The 18,441-nt window shown below is 36.8% G+C and overlaps 2 protein-coding genes across 4 annotated transcripts in view; one reads left to right on the forward strand and one right to left on the reverse strand.

Moving 5' to 3' along the window:
- The window catches only part of LOC134793230 (lysine-specific demethylase 5-like), a 317,932-nt gene that overhangs the window by 295,931 nt on the left and 3,560 nt on the right, over positions 1 to 18,441 (forward strand). The gene's annotated exons all lie outside the window — the stretch shown is intronic.
- The window catches only part of LOC134793253 (vesicular glutamate transporter 1), a 79,130-nt gene continuing 68,239 nt past the window's right edge, over positions 7,551 to 18,441 (reverse strand). For all 3 annotated transcript variants that reach the window (XM_063764836.1, XM_063764821.1, XM_063764828.1), the window contains 7 exons: positions 16,762 to 16,955; positions 15,973 to 16,135; positions 15,272 to 15,379; positions 14,784 to 14,969; positions 14,127 to 14,312; positions 9,611 to 9,787; positions 7,551 to 8,773 (listed from right to left, as the gene is read on the reverse strand). In XM_063764836.1, the coding sequence (XP_063620906.1) occupies positions 8,564 to 8,773; positions 9,611 to 9,787; positions 14,127 to 14,312; positions 14,784 to 14,969; positions 15,272 to 15,379; positions 15,973 to 16,135; positions 16,762 to 16,955 (1,224 nt within the window). In that variant the 3' untranslated portion in view covers positions 7,551 to 8,563. The remainder of the gene's footprint in view (positions 8,774 to 9,610; positions 9,788 to 14,126; positions 14,313 to 14,783; positions 14,970 to 15,271; positions 15,380 to 15,972; positions 16,136 to 16,761; positions 16,956 to 18,441) is intronic.

Consider the following 18,441-nt stretch of genomic DNA (forward strand, 5'->3'; position numbering starts at 1 on the left):
GCGTTTTTTACATATGTAAACGTTTATTAAACAATGTTTACAATGGTAATAATTGTAAGTTATTTACTTGTAAGCTTCTTACTTATTTGTAGGATTTATTAAACAGTACTTGTATATAAATTTCACAAATATGTTACTTTTTTACAAAATTGTCGAATTGTAACGTTTATTAAATAGGGCCCAGAAACCACAGTGAAAATATTTACAGTAAAGTTACTATAGTACCCGTAGTCTCCATCGAGAGCATTATTTTACCTTCAACCACCAATCACATCACATTTCCCCGTCTTATCTCATTATTTGTAATTTCCTTCATCTAACTTTCATTTTCTAATTTATGGAAGTTGCCATAGACACACTCTAAACGTTGTGAGCTTGCAAGCTTATATTTATGAAATCTCATGTATCTAAAACCTTATCAAATAATTTAACCCACTTTTTTATTTACAATCTTTGTCGTCTGCGCAACATTTTCAATATTAAATTCATTCAAAGAACTCGTACTGTTTACCTTATATAGTTTACAAGATCTTATCCAAAAAAGTCAGTAACACATAACAGAAATTCTGTTTCTTTGTTAATAATTAATCCAAAACTAGCTTTAAGTTACATAGTTTTCATTTACTGAACTGCAAAAATAATGGCACCTATTTTACTAACTTGACAGTTGACAGATGAGGTTGGCAGTTGGCGGGCAACATGACATATAGTGTCAGTAACATGAGAGCCAGAATTTCAAGCGAAATTGTCAGTGTCAGAAATCGATTGTCAAGTTAGTGAAATAAGGCCTGTTTGTTTTGTACAACTCCTAATTACTAGTTACGATAGGCCAGATTGAAACTAAATGCCGACCACTGTCTTATCCACAGTCAACTTAACTGAGCACACACTACGGTACGTTTATACGACTCGGTGACCTAATAATCTAGCTACTTCATTCTGTAAATACATTTTTTATAACTTTTGTTTTCGACAGTAAAATTAGTGACGAATAAATAAATAAACCTTTTCGGCTTCTGTTTCACCAAATCTCCAATGACAATTCGCAATACGTGTTATATAATATATCATTATATAAGACAAAAGAGTCAAAACATCTTTTGGTTAAAAATAGTAATGCCAAATTGTCAGTGTCAGTTGACAATTGTCAACCTGGTGTAACCAGCTGGAGATTATTTTCTGCTTTTACCACCGCTGCCGGTTAGTATGTAACAAACAACACACAAGTTAATGTAGTAAATGACCGGGTGAACCTTTTTTATTATCTACAAACTGTATTAATCCATAAATGCATGGCTTTTTATTTTGTTTTTGACTGGATGTAGAACCAAGGTGTCAGGTCGAGTAAAACGACTTCAGGTCATATAATAACAAAGTCTTCTTTAACACCAACATTTAATTTGAGCCTGTAACAGAACAAGAGTCAGAGGTCCCAGTAGAAATTACTTCAGTCACAGATTATAGTGTTTAATTTGAAAAGAAAACGGCAGTTCTACAAACGATAACCTATTGCATTACATTACAGTAGCTTGGTGAAATTGTTTCAAAACAATTAATTATTTATGGACTTTTATTTTATGGCATTAAATGGAAATTTACACCATGCATTCAATGGTTGAATAAAGATTAACGCAACAGGATCAAATGAGACTTAAGCGACACAAATTATTTACAGCGGTTGTCAATATCAGGACTTTGAAAGCAAATCCTTAACATGAGTCTAATCAGTAATTGACAAATCAGTGCCTTTGTGTAATTAATACTTACTTCAAGGCTTATGTTAAATATTAATTTGACTTGCAACCATGCAGAGAAATTTACATAATCAAGTTAATGTCCAGTATTTTATCGTGGCAATCGTTTTATATCAACCTGCTGTTGGCCTCTCTCAGAATGGTACTGGTAGAATGGCCGCTCCTAAAATGGTACGAGTAAGAAATCTGTATTCATACAGTTTCATAACATACATAGCAAAGTACATACATTACAGGAAAGTATGTATTTATTGTATGACAACTTCGCCTTTGTACATAAACAAGAATAATCATAATAAGTACATTACATATATTAAAAGATATTAGACCAAGGTTCTCTGCATGAAAACATTCAAAATAAGTATAGTCTATTGTAGGTACAGTCAACTGTAAAAATATGGGTGTAGCCAACTTATTCAAAAATATGTCCCATAGTTCTTAATTCGCTGACATAAGAGCTATGGGACATATTTTTGAGACGATTTGTGCACCCATATTTTTACAGTTGACCCTACATAAATTATCTATGTTATAATTAGTATTCTTATTTTTTTTTAATATCTACTATAGTTCCATTTTTATATCAATCAATAAATTAAATATTATATCTAAGAAAGTAGCCAATGAATTTTCTATAAACACCGCATTCGAACTATTTACATTATTATTTCATTAAAAAGGATAACCAAACGGTACAAAGTCGGAATTATTATATGTATACACAGCATTGTTGTGGAACTGTCTGGACAAACCCAGAAAAGGAACAGAGAGCCTACCCCGAAAAACGCTACTCTTGCATAATCGAGCGATACCTATAGAGAGACAAATTAAGATTTTCGCTTTTGCGGTAGGGCTTCTGCTTCTGAAACGACGAGTATAACTGCCACATGAAGTATAAATACAATATAACAATAGAATATTAAACGGTGATCTAAAATCGCTAATATAATTATACATAGACGAATACGTAGTTGAGCTGAATATATGCATTTTCGTACAATTTACTTTAGATTAAGTATTACAATTTCTATATATGTTTTAAAATATTATTGTCTCTCCCCTTAAGTACGAGATATCAAAATAAAATAAAATAAATATTCTAAAGTAATTTTATACATTTTTAAAGAAGTTTATCTTATGTTGCGTATCATATTGTAACACTTATTATATTCCTTAATTTCTAATTATACAGGCTAATTGTCGTTCCCCAGGGGAACATTATTGTCAACACAGCCTTATAGAGTGAGATCACCCCTTTTAAGAATATAATTATTGTCGTATATTTAACTTACCTAGTAATGCATGTACAGTGATTTCAATAAATAAAAAATATTTAATAGAAATTTAAATGTGATTAAGGTTTGTTATACTAACATAATTATATAAGACCCGGAGGTGTATTCAAATTGTAAGAACAGGTTAAGAATTCGATCGGGATTTCTTTAACTAGGAACATCACTTTTAAAACGGACAGATAAATTTATAACCTCTTATTACAATCAGAATACGTCCCCCGTTGTATTATCACAAAATTGGTAAATTAAGTTGTATAAGAAAATATCCGAATTGTGTGAGCTCTCGTTCTTACAGCTTGGCAAAAAAGAGTAGTCCCTTTCAAACCAATATAATATAAAAAAACGGGATGACGCTACAGTGTTGCCACTTTTTAATTTCTACTCTTTTTTGCCAAGCTATAACTAACATTTTAATTCTCTTATCAAAACAATTAATAACGCGAATGGTTTAAAAATTAAGCACAACAATCAATTCTCTTTAACACAGTATGATAATGATAAATGATAATACAAACCGTATGTCACACGTGAAACTTAATTGCAAAATTATTCATTAGGCAATTAGACTTTATTAGAAAGAAAAGTAACACACACTGACAACTATATAAACGCGACATTTAGCCACTTTAGACGTCGATGGCGTTCTACAAACAAGTCAAGTATCAATAACTGATTCGATGATTACTGGCTATGGATAAATTTAATTATGATTACAATGAGTGTTACGCTAACTTATCCTCCTAAATAGTGCACGTCAAACAAGTGACCGGGTGATCGGTACCCTTCCCGCCATAAACATTGGACATCGTGAAAATTATCATTGATTTTTTTTATACGTTATGATATGATTGAGTTTAGCAATTCTTAGCAAAAATGACCATCTTAACCATTAGAATGTTAAATTATTACACCTTTAAGACGTCAAATTAAAACTCGACCATAATTATTACATGTAATATAGTTACTCAATTGCCAATTATTTTTAATACTTATAAGCTTTGCTAAGTGTTTCAGCTCCGTAGATATTTCACTAAATTGACAATTGTTATATGACATTGACAATTGTCGGTAGGTTTTTATATTAACATATTCACTAGCTGGCCCAATAATGAACAGGGATTGTCAGTTTTAGATTGGTTAACTAGTATTTCTTGTTTCCAAGAGACCTTACGCTGCTTATCGATCCAAAAACGTACCTACGTCAAATTGACACTCTGGGGTGACAATTATCAAGTTGGTGAAATAGGGGATCGGATGCTATTTTTGTTTGTACAAAAATATATTGCGACTCTTTTGAAAATTGTGTCTGGTCAAAGTAGGAAAAAACTTCCTATTCACATGTGCAATAATGTGAATAGGAAGTTTTGCCTTTGATTTGCGTACCTGTAATAAACGTAGTCGCAACATAAGAACTAGAAATATGACACAAGATTAAAAGCTTTATGTCATTTGAAATATAATATTTGTAATTTTCACATTTATTATATTTTTCTAGCTCATATCAAATATACAAATTCTTTAAAATCCAAACGGTTTATCAAAGTTCCACAGTCTTTGAAAAGAACTGAGATACCTGTTAGTTTAAGGATGATCGTCAACGTCACTTTAAACAATTGCATTATTGCTAAAATTATTAACTTTCTAGTCATGATACAAAATACTACACATTCAAGTAATATTTTAAAAGTTAGTCAAAATATTTTACAACACAGAAATTGACGGTGTAGAGATTCTTTAAAACAACCACTTGCTCTATATTATAATTTAAGTCATGAATCTAATGACATGAAAATAATAAAAGATGTTAGTTACTACAATTTTATATCTCTTTGAAAAGTAAAATAACTCGCAGATATGTTTAGACAAAGTTTCACTGAACTACTGGAATCAACGCCCAGCAATCAGGTAAAGCATTGTTTGCCTGGGTATCTAACATGCCTACACCTATGATAATTCTCACCCATGTCCAACAAACCAACTAATAACAGAATTATATTAAGTCGACCTAACCTGGCTATAATGTATATAAATATAAATTACTTATCTTGTTTTTATCAAATGCGCATTTCTCAAAAACATTAAAGACTAGTATGTTAATGTATGCTATCTCCAACCTCTCATTGTCTTAGCTTTAATATCTATCTTCCATTGAATAAAATTAGAGTAGAAGACCGTATAACCTCGAAAATATATGTGGCCTGCATGATGACATTGGCCATTATGTTTGTTTAAATATATCTAACTACTAAAGTTATAGTCGCCTGGGTTAAAATAACGGCATCTTTCGTATATTTTGCACACATTTTCTAAATCTTAACGTGCACCGCATAACAAGTGTTCTTACGCTAGTCTCTTATCCAACATCAGTCATAAATTATTGTCACAAACCTGCTTTTCCATATTGTCGTTGACGCATACCCTGTGAAAGTAGGTTGCCGTGGAGCTATATTGTCAAGTAAGCCACTAAGTTTTGTTAGTTCAAACACCAATAGTGGGAACAGTTTGTTGATCAGCGATATTGCATCGCTGCAGTCAGCTCCTCCAGATATGGGAGCCTTTTGATGTGAATAGTTTACTACGACTTGATTATATTATAGACATTTGAGTAGGTAAAGTGCAACGTGCGAGTCTACTAGTGAAGGTGAGACTGAAAATTGGTGCCGTGCTTTAAACCCAGAAACCATAAGGTGAAAATTAAATATTTTAAAGCAATATTGTGTCATGCATTACACTAACTGTGTATTTACATTCAATAGGTGAGAAAGGATAATCATAAAGTTTGTATATTTTAGACTTATTCTAAGGTGTGCATATGTATTTACAAAAGTGCAAGTTTATATAATAAACTGGTTGGTATTTACAGGTGAATAATAATTATGAGTATACTACTAACTACTTACGTGCATGTTGCCTGCAATGAGATCCGTGGTTTGGGATTCTAAACAATCTACACCTACTGTACCTAAAGTGTAAATATTAGTTAGAAATAATGCTAACGTTGCACGAGATTCATGAGAATATTATTTTCGTAGAGTTATTTTATTATTATCATCAATACTTTCATTTTTGCTTCTTAAAGATCTATTATCACATTATTGACTATGTGGTTGAATTACTGAAACTGAATCACACACATCACATGCCTACTAACAAAATATAACTTAGATTCACGAACGAATCTCTGATATGTAGTGAAAACTCAATGGAATGTTTCACTTGACAAAGCTTAACTACAATAATAACAAAATGACACTAATTTTTCACATTAACCCCTTTGGTATACTTATTTTAAAACACAAATTTACTTTATTTCTTTAACCTTATTTACCCTAGATTAAATACTTTCTTTAATCTTATTAGTATTAGTTACTCTAGGAAGACGGGGAAATGTGTTTCAGATTGCAGATCCATAAATATATTTATGGAAATTTGCTACATATATACAAATTCAAAGCATTGTGATAACAAAGTCCTTAACAGCACAGATACTACTGATATTATATACGTACATTGGATATTATAAGTATTATAACTAATATTTCAACTCATGATCCTCCTAAATGACATTCTTCTTCTTACAAGCAATCACAAAGCTCAAAATGTAAAATGTATGAATGCGTTGTATGTTTTGTAACGTTTTTTAAACTAAATGAGAAATTTAATGCAATAATCTCAACACAAAGCTCGCAAAAAATACACGTGTAATTATTAAACAATGATTGCATTACTTCCCTCTGTAGTTAACATTCCCTAGTAAGTACATAATATATTTCTACATCTATAATATTGTTTTATATTTTAAATAGGTACAGGTAAATCTAAATTTGAACAATTTAATTACATATTTATTTGTAAAGATATAAACATTTTACAACAATTAGCAACAAGAGAGCAATGTATATATATCTATGGGACTCATGCATTAACATTCAGTAACGTGTGTTCTCATTTGCTCAGGCTCGGGATAGTTGCGACGGGAGTGATTAAAATAAATATCGAGGCCATGGCATATTTCACTATTTTGACAATTGTAACCTTACAATGTCAGTTTGTTGTTTATTTATAAGCTACAACAAATAATTAATGGTCGCTAGACACCATTGGATCGTCAGTGTCAGATGACAATTGTCAACTTGGTATAATTATGCGCTTGGTTGATTATGGGCCATTTTATTTAAAGTTGTCCCCTACACATTTTTCAAAATTGGGATTTTTTATGTTATTTCTACTCAGAATCATGAGCTCTTTTGATCCTAATAGGAGAAAAAAAGTGTCCCAAGATTTCCATACATCTTTCGATCTTTCCATTCCGAAACCGCCAGCCATACAAAGTCTATGAAAAAATGGTAACGGAATGGGGAAAAAACCCTGGGACACTTTTTTTCTCCTATTAGGATAGAAAGAGCTCGTGATTCTGAGTAGTAATAACATAAAAAATCCCAATTTTGAAAAAAAAGTGGAGGGGACAACTTTAAATAAAATGGCCCTTATACTAAAAAAAGAGTAATCGCACATAATCCCTGAACGAGGCTGTTCAAATAGTCACACACCTTAAAAGAAAATGAAGTAAAAATAAAACGACCCTAAGGTATATTTATTACTTGATGATATGTCAATAAATATAACGATACTTAACGAGACTTTTTTAAGCTATAAGGAAAATCAGCACGGTTTAAACCGAGCAACAAAACAGACTTCAACCTGAATGGATTTTAATATGAATACGATATAGTACAATGACCGAGTGCATAAAAAAATAACGAAGATCTGAACAGGTACTGTTAATTTCTATAACGATATGACGTAGTACAAGCTAACCATGGCGAGAGTAACAGCACATGTAATTTCACCTATCTACTCGTTTATGACTAGTTCACCACCCGAGCAAGGGGCGGCGCTCGCATCGAGTGGTCAACTAGTTGGAAATACTATAGTGAGCACAAAATCTTGAAAATCAGTAATAGAAAATCATAAACCTCAATATAATACTAGACAAGAAGTAAGATTTTCATCAATCATTACATCAATCTTATGATATTGTGTTGAAATACTTCTTTGAATATTTCGAGAAATCGTCGATAGCGTAAAAAGGACCACTTTGTCAATTCAACTATAAAGTTCATTCGCTGCTATTCTGCGGTCGTAGCCGTTTTATAATGTTTCCCGTTATGGAGTGAACACGGTTTGCAGAGCCGAAATGTCAATGTTTCGTAATTAGTGCTCAATAGATCAAGCCTTATCGTTATGAAAGACAGAAGTCCAGATTTTTTATGGCGACACCTAATGAGGTGTCGCCATACAATGGTATGAGATTCACTAACAAAACATTTTTCTGAAACTTGGGGAACCAATGTAATTATTTTATGTATTTTTTACACCACTGTTTTTCGACTTACAGTCGTAAGAGTGAAGCTTATACGATTTAGTTTGCTAGTTGGCCAGTTCATAATTTTTCTGCAAATTAATAGAGCTGAAAACCAAACCTCAAGTCTAAGTACCGCATTGAGCTACAATCTAGTAAGTGCCGTCATCCGTGAGCTCAGGGTACTGTTGGGCCGGAGGCTGCACGGGCTCCGCCTGATAGAAGGCGCCGGACACGAAGGGGTTGTTGGGCACGTGGGCTTGCGGCGCGGGCGCGGCGCCGGGCGCGGGCGGGCGCGGCGGCGCCACTGCACCGTACCCTGGTGGTGAGCTGCTTTTCAGCGGCGCCGATGGGTTGCCCATCTAGATCAAAAAAAGTATAAAAGCTTATCGTTTTCCCAAGAATCTTACGTGGTTTAGGAAACAAGTTTTTAATTTCTTTAATCCAATTCAAAATTTAACATTTATTTCAAGCCACTTGCTTATGACCTTGTTAAACGTCTGGCCCAACAACCTATGTGCAAAGTTTTATACTGCAGACACAGACATGTTATAGACGATAGCAAAGACATATGTAACTTCGTATAAGACGAATAAAGTCTAAGGAAAAAACGTGCCTCGGAATTCAAGTAAAAGTCATTCTCGAATAGATGGTGCACACACCTTTCGCCTATCCTCGGCTAGATGGCGTGACGACACCGTTTCATATTTAACAATTTTAACACATAGATATCAGTGAATGAACATCGATCAAAATGATATAAAAATAATAAAATCATTTATCCATATATATACATTTTTTGATAACTTTATACGTTTTCATTTTGAGTTTTAGTCGTGTGTCGATAGATGGCAGTAAATTTACAGTGACTACAAAATTTACAATGACAGGACCCTTCTATACGATAGTAAGTAAGTATACCTACAGTTATGTAACAGTAACTTACGAAGGTAAACTCAAGCTCGTTTAATCCACAGGTGACACAATAAATGCCACAGATTCATCCATGTCAATTATACCGCGCTCGATTGTAAGATGAGACAGTATACGGGATTGTTAATCTTACGAAGGTGGTCTCATGGTCTTTAGACTTGACAGGTGATACGTACCTAAGATGGCGGTGGCTCGGCCCTCGACTGCGCCTCACACGACGCGATGATTCGACAATATAGTCAATATACACGATCGTTAGTACTTACGAAGGTGGTCTCATGGTCCTTAGACTTGACAGGTGACTCGTAAGAAGGCGGTGGTTCAGCCCATGACTGCAGCTCGCCCGACGCGAATATACCGTAGATGGTGATGCCGATGAAGTGCACCGTCGCGCCCATTAAGAACACCTCGCGCCATTCTGTTATTGCTTTCTCGAGCTTATCCTGCACGATATATACCAATGTCAGATATTTGGTTGCAATTATTTTGAAACACAGTGAAATAGGAAATAGTAAAAATCTTAGTCAGAGTTTTTTTCATAGGCCTCTTTCAAACCAAAAATGCATCCGTTAAGATATACCTAATCGGATCTAACTCTATACCGAATTTGACGTGATTAATGTGGAAATACCATGGGAAACGTTAGATAGTAATTTGAGGTTTATGTTGCCGTTAGCTAGTAACTAGGTAAGATTGTAAAACAGCAATTTAATCTAATAGGTAAATTGTTTCTAAAGACAATATCAATAATCTTTAAGTAACAAAACCTGAATCAATACACAGATGATTTTAATATATTTTTCATCACACTTGCTCGGAAAAGATGTATTTACACGTAGGGCTTGCGGGCGGGAAATTGAATTTTTCGCCCTAGGGCGGAAAAAATCTTTTCCGAGCAAGTGTGATGAAAAACACTTATTTACACGTAGGGCTTGCGGGCGGGAAATTGAAATTTTCGCCCTAGGGCGGAAAAGTGTTTTATACAGAAGTTTGTTTTTATTAATTCTCCTTTTTTTCCTTACAAGTGTGATGAAAAACATTGTGTGTGCCACGGGCGGTAAAGAAATTCCGAACTCGTGAACATTTTAAGCCCTCGCTTCGCGTCGGGCTTAAAATTGACACTCGTTCGTAATTTCTTATTTCCCGCCCTTAATACACAATGTACTATTTCATCACACTTGCTCGGAAAAGATGTATTTACACGTAGGGCTTGCGGGCGGGAAATTGAATTTTTCGCCCTAGGGCGGAAAAAATCTTTTCCGAGCAAGTGTGATGAAAAACACTTATTTACACGTAGGGCTTGCGGGCGGGAAATTGAAATTTTCGCCCTAGGGCGGAAAAGTGTTTTATACAGAAGTTTGTTTTTATTAATTCTCCTTTTTTTCCTTACAAGTGTGATGAAAAACATTGTGTGTGCCACGGGCGGTAAAGAAATTCCGAACTCGTGAACATTTTAAGCCCTCGCTTCGCGTCGGGCTTAAAATTGACACTCGTTCGTAATTTCTTATTTCCCGCCCTTAATACACAATGTACTATTTCATCACACTTGCTCGGAAAAGATGTATTTACACGTAGGGCTTGCGGGCGGGAAATTGAATTTTTCGCCCTAGGGCGGAAAAAATCTTTTCCGAGCAAGTGTGATGAAAAACACTTATTTACACGTAGGGCTTGCGGGCGGGAAATTGAAATTTTCGCCCTAGGGCGGAAAAGTGTTTTATACAGAAGTTTGTTTTTATTAATTCTCCTTTTTTTCCTTACAAGTGTGATGAAAAACATTGTGTGTGCCACGGGCGGTAAAGAAATTCCGAACTCGTGAACATTTTAAGCCCTCGCTTCGCGTCGGGCTTAAAATTGACACTCGTTCGTAATTTCTTATTTCCCGCCCTTAATACACAATGTACTATTTCATCACACTTGCTCGGAAAAGATGTATTTACACGTAGGGCTTGCGGGCGGGAAATTGAATTTTTCGCCCTAGGGCGGAAAAAATCTTTTCCGAGCAAGTGTGATGAAAAACACTTATTTACACGTAGGGCTTGCGGGCGGGAAATTGAAATTTTCGCCCTAGGGCGGAAAAGTGTTTTATACAGAAGTTTGTTTTTATTAATTCTCCTTTTTTTCCTTACAAGTGTGATGAAAAACATTGTGTGTGCCACGGGCGGTAAAGAAATTCCGAACTCGTGAACATTTTAAGCCCTCGCTTCGCGTCGGGCTTAAAATTGACACTCGTTCGTAATTTCTTATTTCCCGCCCTTAATACACAATGTACTATTTCATCACACTTGCTCGGAAAAGATGTATTTACACGTAGGGCTTGCGGGCGGGAAATTGAATTTTTCGCCCTAGGGCGGAAAAAATCTTTTCCGAGCAAGTGTGATGAAAAACACTTATTTACACGTAGGGCTTGCGGGCGGGAAATTGAAATTTTCGCCCTAGGGCGGAAAAGTGTTTTATACAGAAGTTTGTTTTTATTAATTCTCCTTTTTTTCCTTACAAGTGTGATGAAAAACATTGTGTGTGCCACGGGCGGTAAAGAAATTCCGAACTCGTGAACATTTTAAGCCCTCGCTTCGCGTCGGGCTTAAAATTGACACTCGTTCGTAATTTCTTATTTCCCGCCCTTAATACACAATGTACTATTTCATCACACTTGCTCGGAAAAGATGTATTTACACGTAGGGCTTGCGGGCGGGAAATTGAATTTTTCGCCCTAGGGCGGAAAAAATCTTTTCCGAGCAAGTGTGATGAAAAACACTTATTTACACGTAGGGCTTGCGGGCGGGAAATTGAAATTTTCGCCCTAGGGCGGAAAAGTGTTTTATACAGAAGTTTGTTTTTATTAATTCTCCTTTTTTTCCTTACAAGTGTGATGAAAAACATTGTGTGTGCCACGGGCGGTAAAGAAATTCCGAACTCGTGAACATTTTAAGCCCTCGCTTCGCGTCGGGCTTAAAATTGACACTCGTTCGTAATTTCTTATTTCCCGCCCTTAATACACAATGTACTATTTCATCACACTTGCTCGGAAAAGATGTATTTACACGTAGGGCTTGCGGGCGGGAAATTGAATTTTTCGCCCTAGGGCGGAAAAAATCTTTTCCGAGCAAGTGTGATGAAAAACACTTATTTACACGTAGGGCTTGCGGGCGGGAAATTGAAATTTTCGCCCTAGGGCGGAAAAGTGTTTTATACAGAAGTTTGTTTTTATTAATTCTCCTTTTTTTCCTTACAAGTGTGATGAAAAACATTGTGTGTGCCACGGGCGGTAAAGAAATTCCGAACTCGTGAACATTTTAAGCCCTCGCTTCGCGTCGGGCTTAAAATTGACACTCGTTCGTAATTTCTTATTTCCCGCCCTTAATACACAATGTACTATTTCATCACACTTGCTCGGAAAAGATGTATTTACACGTAGGGCTTGCGGGCGGGAAATTGAATTTTTCGCCCTAGGGCGGAAAAAATCTTTTCCGAGCAAGTGTGATGAAAAACACTTATTTACACGTAGGGCTTGCGGGCGGGAAATTGAAATTTTCGCCCTAGGGCGGAAAAGTGTTTTATACAGAAGTTTGTTTTTATTAATTCTCCTTTTTTTCCTTACAAGTGTGATGAAAAACATTGTGTGTGCCACGGGCGGTAAAGAAATTCCGAACTCGTGAACATTTTAAGCCCTCGCTTCGCGTCGGGCTTAAAATTGACACTCGTTCGTAATTTCTTATTTCCCGCCCTTAATACACAATGTACTATTTCATCACACTTGCTCGGAAAAGATGTATTTACACGTAGGGCTTGCGGGCGGGAAATTGAATTTTTCGCCCTAGGGCGGAAAAAATCTTTTCCGAGCAAGTGTGATGAAAAACACTTATTTACACGTAGGGCTTGCGGGCGGGAAATTGAAATTTTCGCCCTAGGGCGGAAAAGTGTTTTATACAGAAGTTTGTTTTTATTAATTCTCCTTTTTTTCCTTACAAGTGTGATGAAAAACATTGTGTGTGCCACGGGCGGTAAAGAAATTCCGAACTCGTGAACATTTTAAGCCCTCGCTTCGCGTCGGGCTTAAAATTGACACTCGTTCGTAATTTCTTATTTCCCGCCCTTAATACACAATGTACTATATCGAAGCCTTATGCATAAAACAAAGGTATCGAAGCGCACTACCACAGCAGGAAAGCACCATAATAAAGTGCTAACTCATAAATACTGTTTCATACTCCGGAGTAACGCATCGCCGCGCACCCACAAAGCGATTCATTTCATATTCCGAACACAACTCGCTCGGAGCTCGATTTCCTTTTTAAAATTAGCCACGGCCGAATGTCCTTTTTGTTGCGCCAGTTATCGCCGAGGAGCGATACGGTGGGGGTCGCTTTCATTTCAATATAACGTAAGGACTTTAAACTGAGGCAGGAAATGCAAAATAATTTCATCTGTGAATAGATGTCGTCGTTTTTACATTATGTTCATTTTACGGATCGAATAGAATGCAGGGGAAAACATTTTAAGAAATAGAACGGCAGTATGATTTGCCATCTAGGTACAAACATAAGCATAAAAAAAATAATTAAAATAGCAAGCAATTATTCCTTACACTATTTCCCATCTTTCATCTATATAATAGGTATTTTAATAACATTTTCGCATTAAAACGCACGGTATTTTCCCCGACAATAGTATTTCTTCAGCTCAGTTTTTAGAATGTATGACTTTCTTTTTGTGCCATTTGGTGTTAAGAATGCCTCAATACGGTGGTCAGAGATCTGAACTTAACACACTATGTTCACCCACCTTCTCCTGAGTAATGTAGTTGATGACAATAGGCACCACAAAGCCGGCAATGGTGCCGATGCCGTTGGACAGGCCCATGAGGATGGAGGCGTATCGCGGCGCGATGTCCAGATGGTTCACATTGTAGCCGGAGATGGCAAAACCGCTGCATGCCACGCCCAGCGTCAGTTCTATAGTCGCCACATACTGACAAAGAGAAATTAGAATTAATTGAAGACATCAAAATGATGTGAAATATACCGTGTACAATGACTTATCCTTTGTGAGAGCAATGTCGGGATGCGTCATTTAGAAAGAAAAATTTATACCCATGTGTAGGCGCAATAAAAAAAAACTGATCAAGTATGTGTGCGTGTAGTAGGTATCACGAAAATTTAGGGGCCTGTCTTTTCACAGAAAACAAAATGCGATAGCAGAAAAATATTATAATACCTGTTTGTCAACTACAATCCACTAAAAGACAAACACACACACACACACTTCATGTATGAACAAATAATATAAACAAATACTTTTATACTAGGCAAGGGGCGTTTTTTTACCACCAGGATGATTCAGATTTTAAACAAAAATGGTGGAATTAAATATCGCGTAATTTCTGAGATCCTTCTGCTTTATTAAGGGTTCATTAAATATTGACTATATTCTCAAACTCACCTTATTATCGGCATAGGCAACAAGTACAAAAAAGAACGCCTCCAGCCCGAACCCTCCGCAGTTGAACAGCTTGCGCACGTTGGTGGTGGTCATCGTGCCACTCTTGCGCAGGTAGTCGGCCAACATGCCGCCGATCGGCACCAGCGACGTCATGATCAAGTGAGGGATAGCACCCACGAAGCCAGACTATAACAACAAGATACCATACCAATGTAAGTTTGGCCAAGACTTAAAAAAAGTAACAAGGCATTATTTATAGGCTTTTAGTTGCGTGAAACAGCTAACGGCATGAAAGGTTTCTATACATTTTTGGACAGTCAGGTGTCAAAATACGGGTGCATACGACTTACTTACTCAAAAACCTGTGCCATAGTTCTTAATTTGTTAATTGCCATAAAAGCTAGGGTCATAGATATTACTGAGTAAAATGCACCCTATTTTACAAGCTTTTATTTACACTTGACTGTAACACGTCGTTGGTTACTCACCTCTGTGATTTGCATTTGAAATCTTGAATTAAAATATGCAGACTGGAAAATAACTAGCAAACAGAAATTCCATGTTCTGCAGAAATTCGCTACAATAATGGCGTATACCTGAAACAAAAAAAAGTTTAAATGATCACAAACACTCAAAACATCATAAAAGATCAAGTGCCTTAAGATCGAAAAGTTTCACACGAAGATTATTGTACGGCTGTTAATGACAATCAGTATTGTGAAACAAAATAAGAGAAGCATGCATAGGTAATGTCGACGGGTCGGGGTCCCTTTGTTTCCCATAAAGTTTTAAGTCATAATGTATTGTTTGTCATATTATCGTTAGTCATAAAACGGAAACTGTTAACTTTTCAGAATTTTCGTAAGGTTATTCTATAGATAAGTTAGGTTAGGTTAGGTTTGTTTTATGGCAATCCTGACAAGTTACGCGTTTCTGAGAAAAACCAATTATGACTAACGAAAATTCTGACAAACAATACATTATGACTTAAAACTATTTGGGAAACAATAGAGACCCCGACGGGTCTCCCCAAATATATCGACGCGCATTCGGCAAAAACGCGTCGGCAGGCGCCGGCCGATGCGAGCCGAGCCGAACGACGGCCTTTTCGCTCTTATTGCGCAGACATAAAGCTTTTTCCTATCGGATATTGCCGATTTCGCGTCGACATATGTGGGGAAATCCTTACTGGGGGTGAAGTAAAAAAGGCCTTCCACGGGGTGCCCCAAAAGCTGGGCATGGGGGCCTGCGAGGCGGTGCCGAGGGACTGCTCGATATAGGCCATCTCCTTGCCAGAGATCTGCGGGTGCTTGCTCGGCCGCTCGAACACCAACCACAGCCACATTGTATACCTGCACAATAACAAACAGAGTCAGCGATAACAGTGACTGGCGAAATGACTGATCCCTCTATACAAAAAACCAGTTTTTAGAACTAAGTGGACAAGACCAAGTGAGTCACTCTAAAAAAAAAATTAATGATATTATATTTCATATAGGTAGTCAAATGTTGAGAGGTGGTGATCCTCGCTCTGGATCGTACTTGATTCAACCAGGTCTCCATACTAGCAGTTCAGCGGGGGAATGCTGCAGGCAATATGGGGTCCCCATTTGAGCCAGTTACGATGCAGGGTGTGATAGGTATTTTAGGCTTAGAGTAGGTTAAGTTTTATTTGGATTAATAGTGGCGTTTTTTTATGTATAATTTAACGTTTTGTCAAATGTTTAATATGAATACCTACATTAATATTGACAACAGGCAACGTTACCCAAATTTCGTAGCCAACATATGAGACAAACACCTCATAAAGGTAGAACGGCGCCTGACAATTAATGTAGGTACTTACTAGAAAATTATCCCGAAGAGCGAGTTGCCAGTGCCCGCAAAGTCTTCGAGAAGGCCAAGGCGTCCCGCTATAGGACCTGTCACGACTATAAATCTCAAGATGCATCCTTCACAAGGACAATTCTAAACTCACCATATAAGACCGAAGACCCCGTAGAAGTAGAACGGCGCCTGCCAGCCGATGTAATCTGACAGCATTCCAGAGAGTGGCATGCCAATGACGATGCCGGCATAAGTCCCGCAGAAGGCCAGCGTGGCCAGCCGCGAGCGCTCCAGCGGAGGCGCCCACATGCGCCAGATGCCGTGGCATGAAGGATATGTCACACCCTGAACAGATAATTAATTTGGCTAACGTCTTAAATATCTTATCTCCAAGAGCGAAGTTAAGATGGTTGCGACGAGATTATGTGTTTACTTCCACATATAAAAAACTGTCAGGTAACTTTTGGCTGTTAGTACTTTTTTAAAGTACTTATATACATATTTTAAAGCAACAGTTCAATAAAGTTTAGTCGTATCTAAATAAATTACATGGTGATTATAACACGCGTTCAAACCTCAAAGCCCTTACAAGTATTTAAAGAAATTTACTACTCTTTACTTCATGAAAAATATAGTAGGCACGAACCTATAATGTACAATTTCTATAAGACAAGTATATATCTAAAGATTTCTGTAAGATACATCAGTCAATAGAAAATCTTCACAAAGCGTCCCATAAAATGGGATTCTTTTGTCAGTATATCTACAGTTATCAATGATTAGATTTAAGGGGATATCATGGGTATTGAGGAGTCAGCTAAGTCGCGATACACGGGCGCGCAAATACGTCGCCATGGCAACGGGGCCCGCGTAATCCTAAAGAGGCTTTTGAACATCGGAATCGATGCCGACTGTACTTGAGAGCGATTAGGAATGGATACGGTGGAGGCTAAATTGTAAAACCTCTTAAATGTGATCCAAATGGGAATACCATATACCTATACTCGTTATGTAAAAATTGTGAAAAAACCAACGGTATTACATGGTATTACATTACATTACGATCACCGTCTAGAAAATAGCAAATTAAAAACAAAAATAGGAGGATTTAAATTCGAAAGATATTTTCCTTTATTATCTCCTTTATTCAATTAGGGTCTTAGGTTAGGTTATTTTACAATGTGAGTATAAAAGTAAAATATAAAAACTACAAAACATTACAAAAATATATAAACACATTATAAAAGACCTAACCTAGGGTGCCGCCGGCAGCGGGGCAGGGTCCAAGCTGCCGGTGGTCAGGGCCGCAGAGTAGTGTCCGACCGAAGGTTCGGTTTCGGTTTCGGTTTCGGCCAGTTTCGGCCAAAAAATCATGTTTCGGCTGTAGTTTCGGTTTCGGCCAAAAAACGGCCGAACCTTTCGGCCGGGCCGAAACTTACGAAATGGCACTTCGGACAAAGACCAAAAGTTGGGGAATAAGTAGGACAACAATAGTAATAACCTACATTTACTGATTCATGTATAGGTATATTATAAAACACAATTCCACCAATGAGGGCGCCACTGGACGGTCGACGCAGTCTTATGAGGCTGTCAATACCTATAACGCGCACACTGTCTATCGCACACATTGTATCGGAGTGAATGAGATAGCACTATCGCACGTAGCCGTTGGCCGAGTATCAGCTCGGCCCGAGTCGAACGATGTCTTTTTCGCTCTTATTCAGTCACTTTCCTATCTACCTCTAATGGCAAATTTTAAGCGAGGCTAAAGGCTACGCTCAAGTAGTACTGCAAAGTTGATTTTCTGACTATTGATTAAAACGAAGAT

Source organism: Cydia splendana, chromosome 1 (assembly GCF_910591565.1).
Source record: "Cydia splendana chromosome 1, ilCydSple1.2, whole genome shotgun sequence".
Taxonomy (NCBI): domain Eukaryota; kingdom Metazoa; phylum Arthropoda; class Insecta; order Lepidoptera; family Tortricidae; genus Cydia; species Cydia splendana.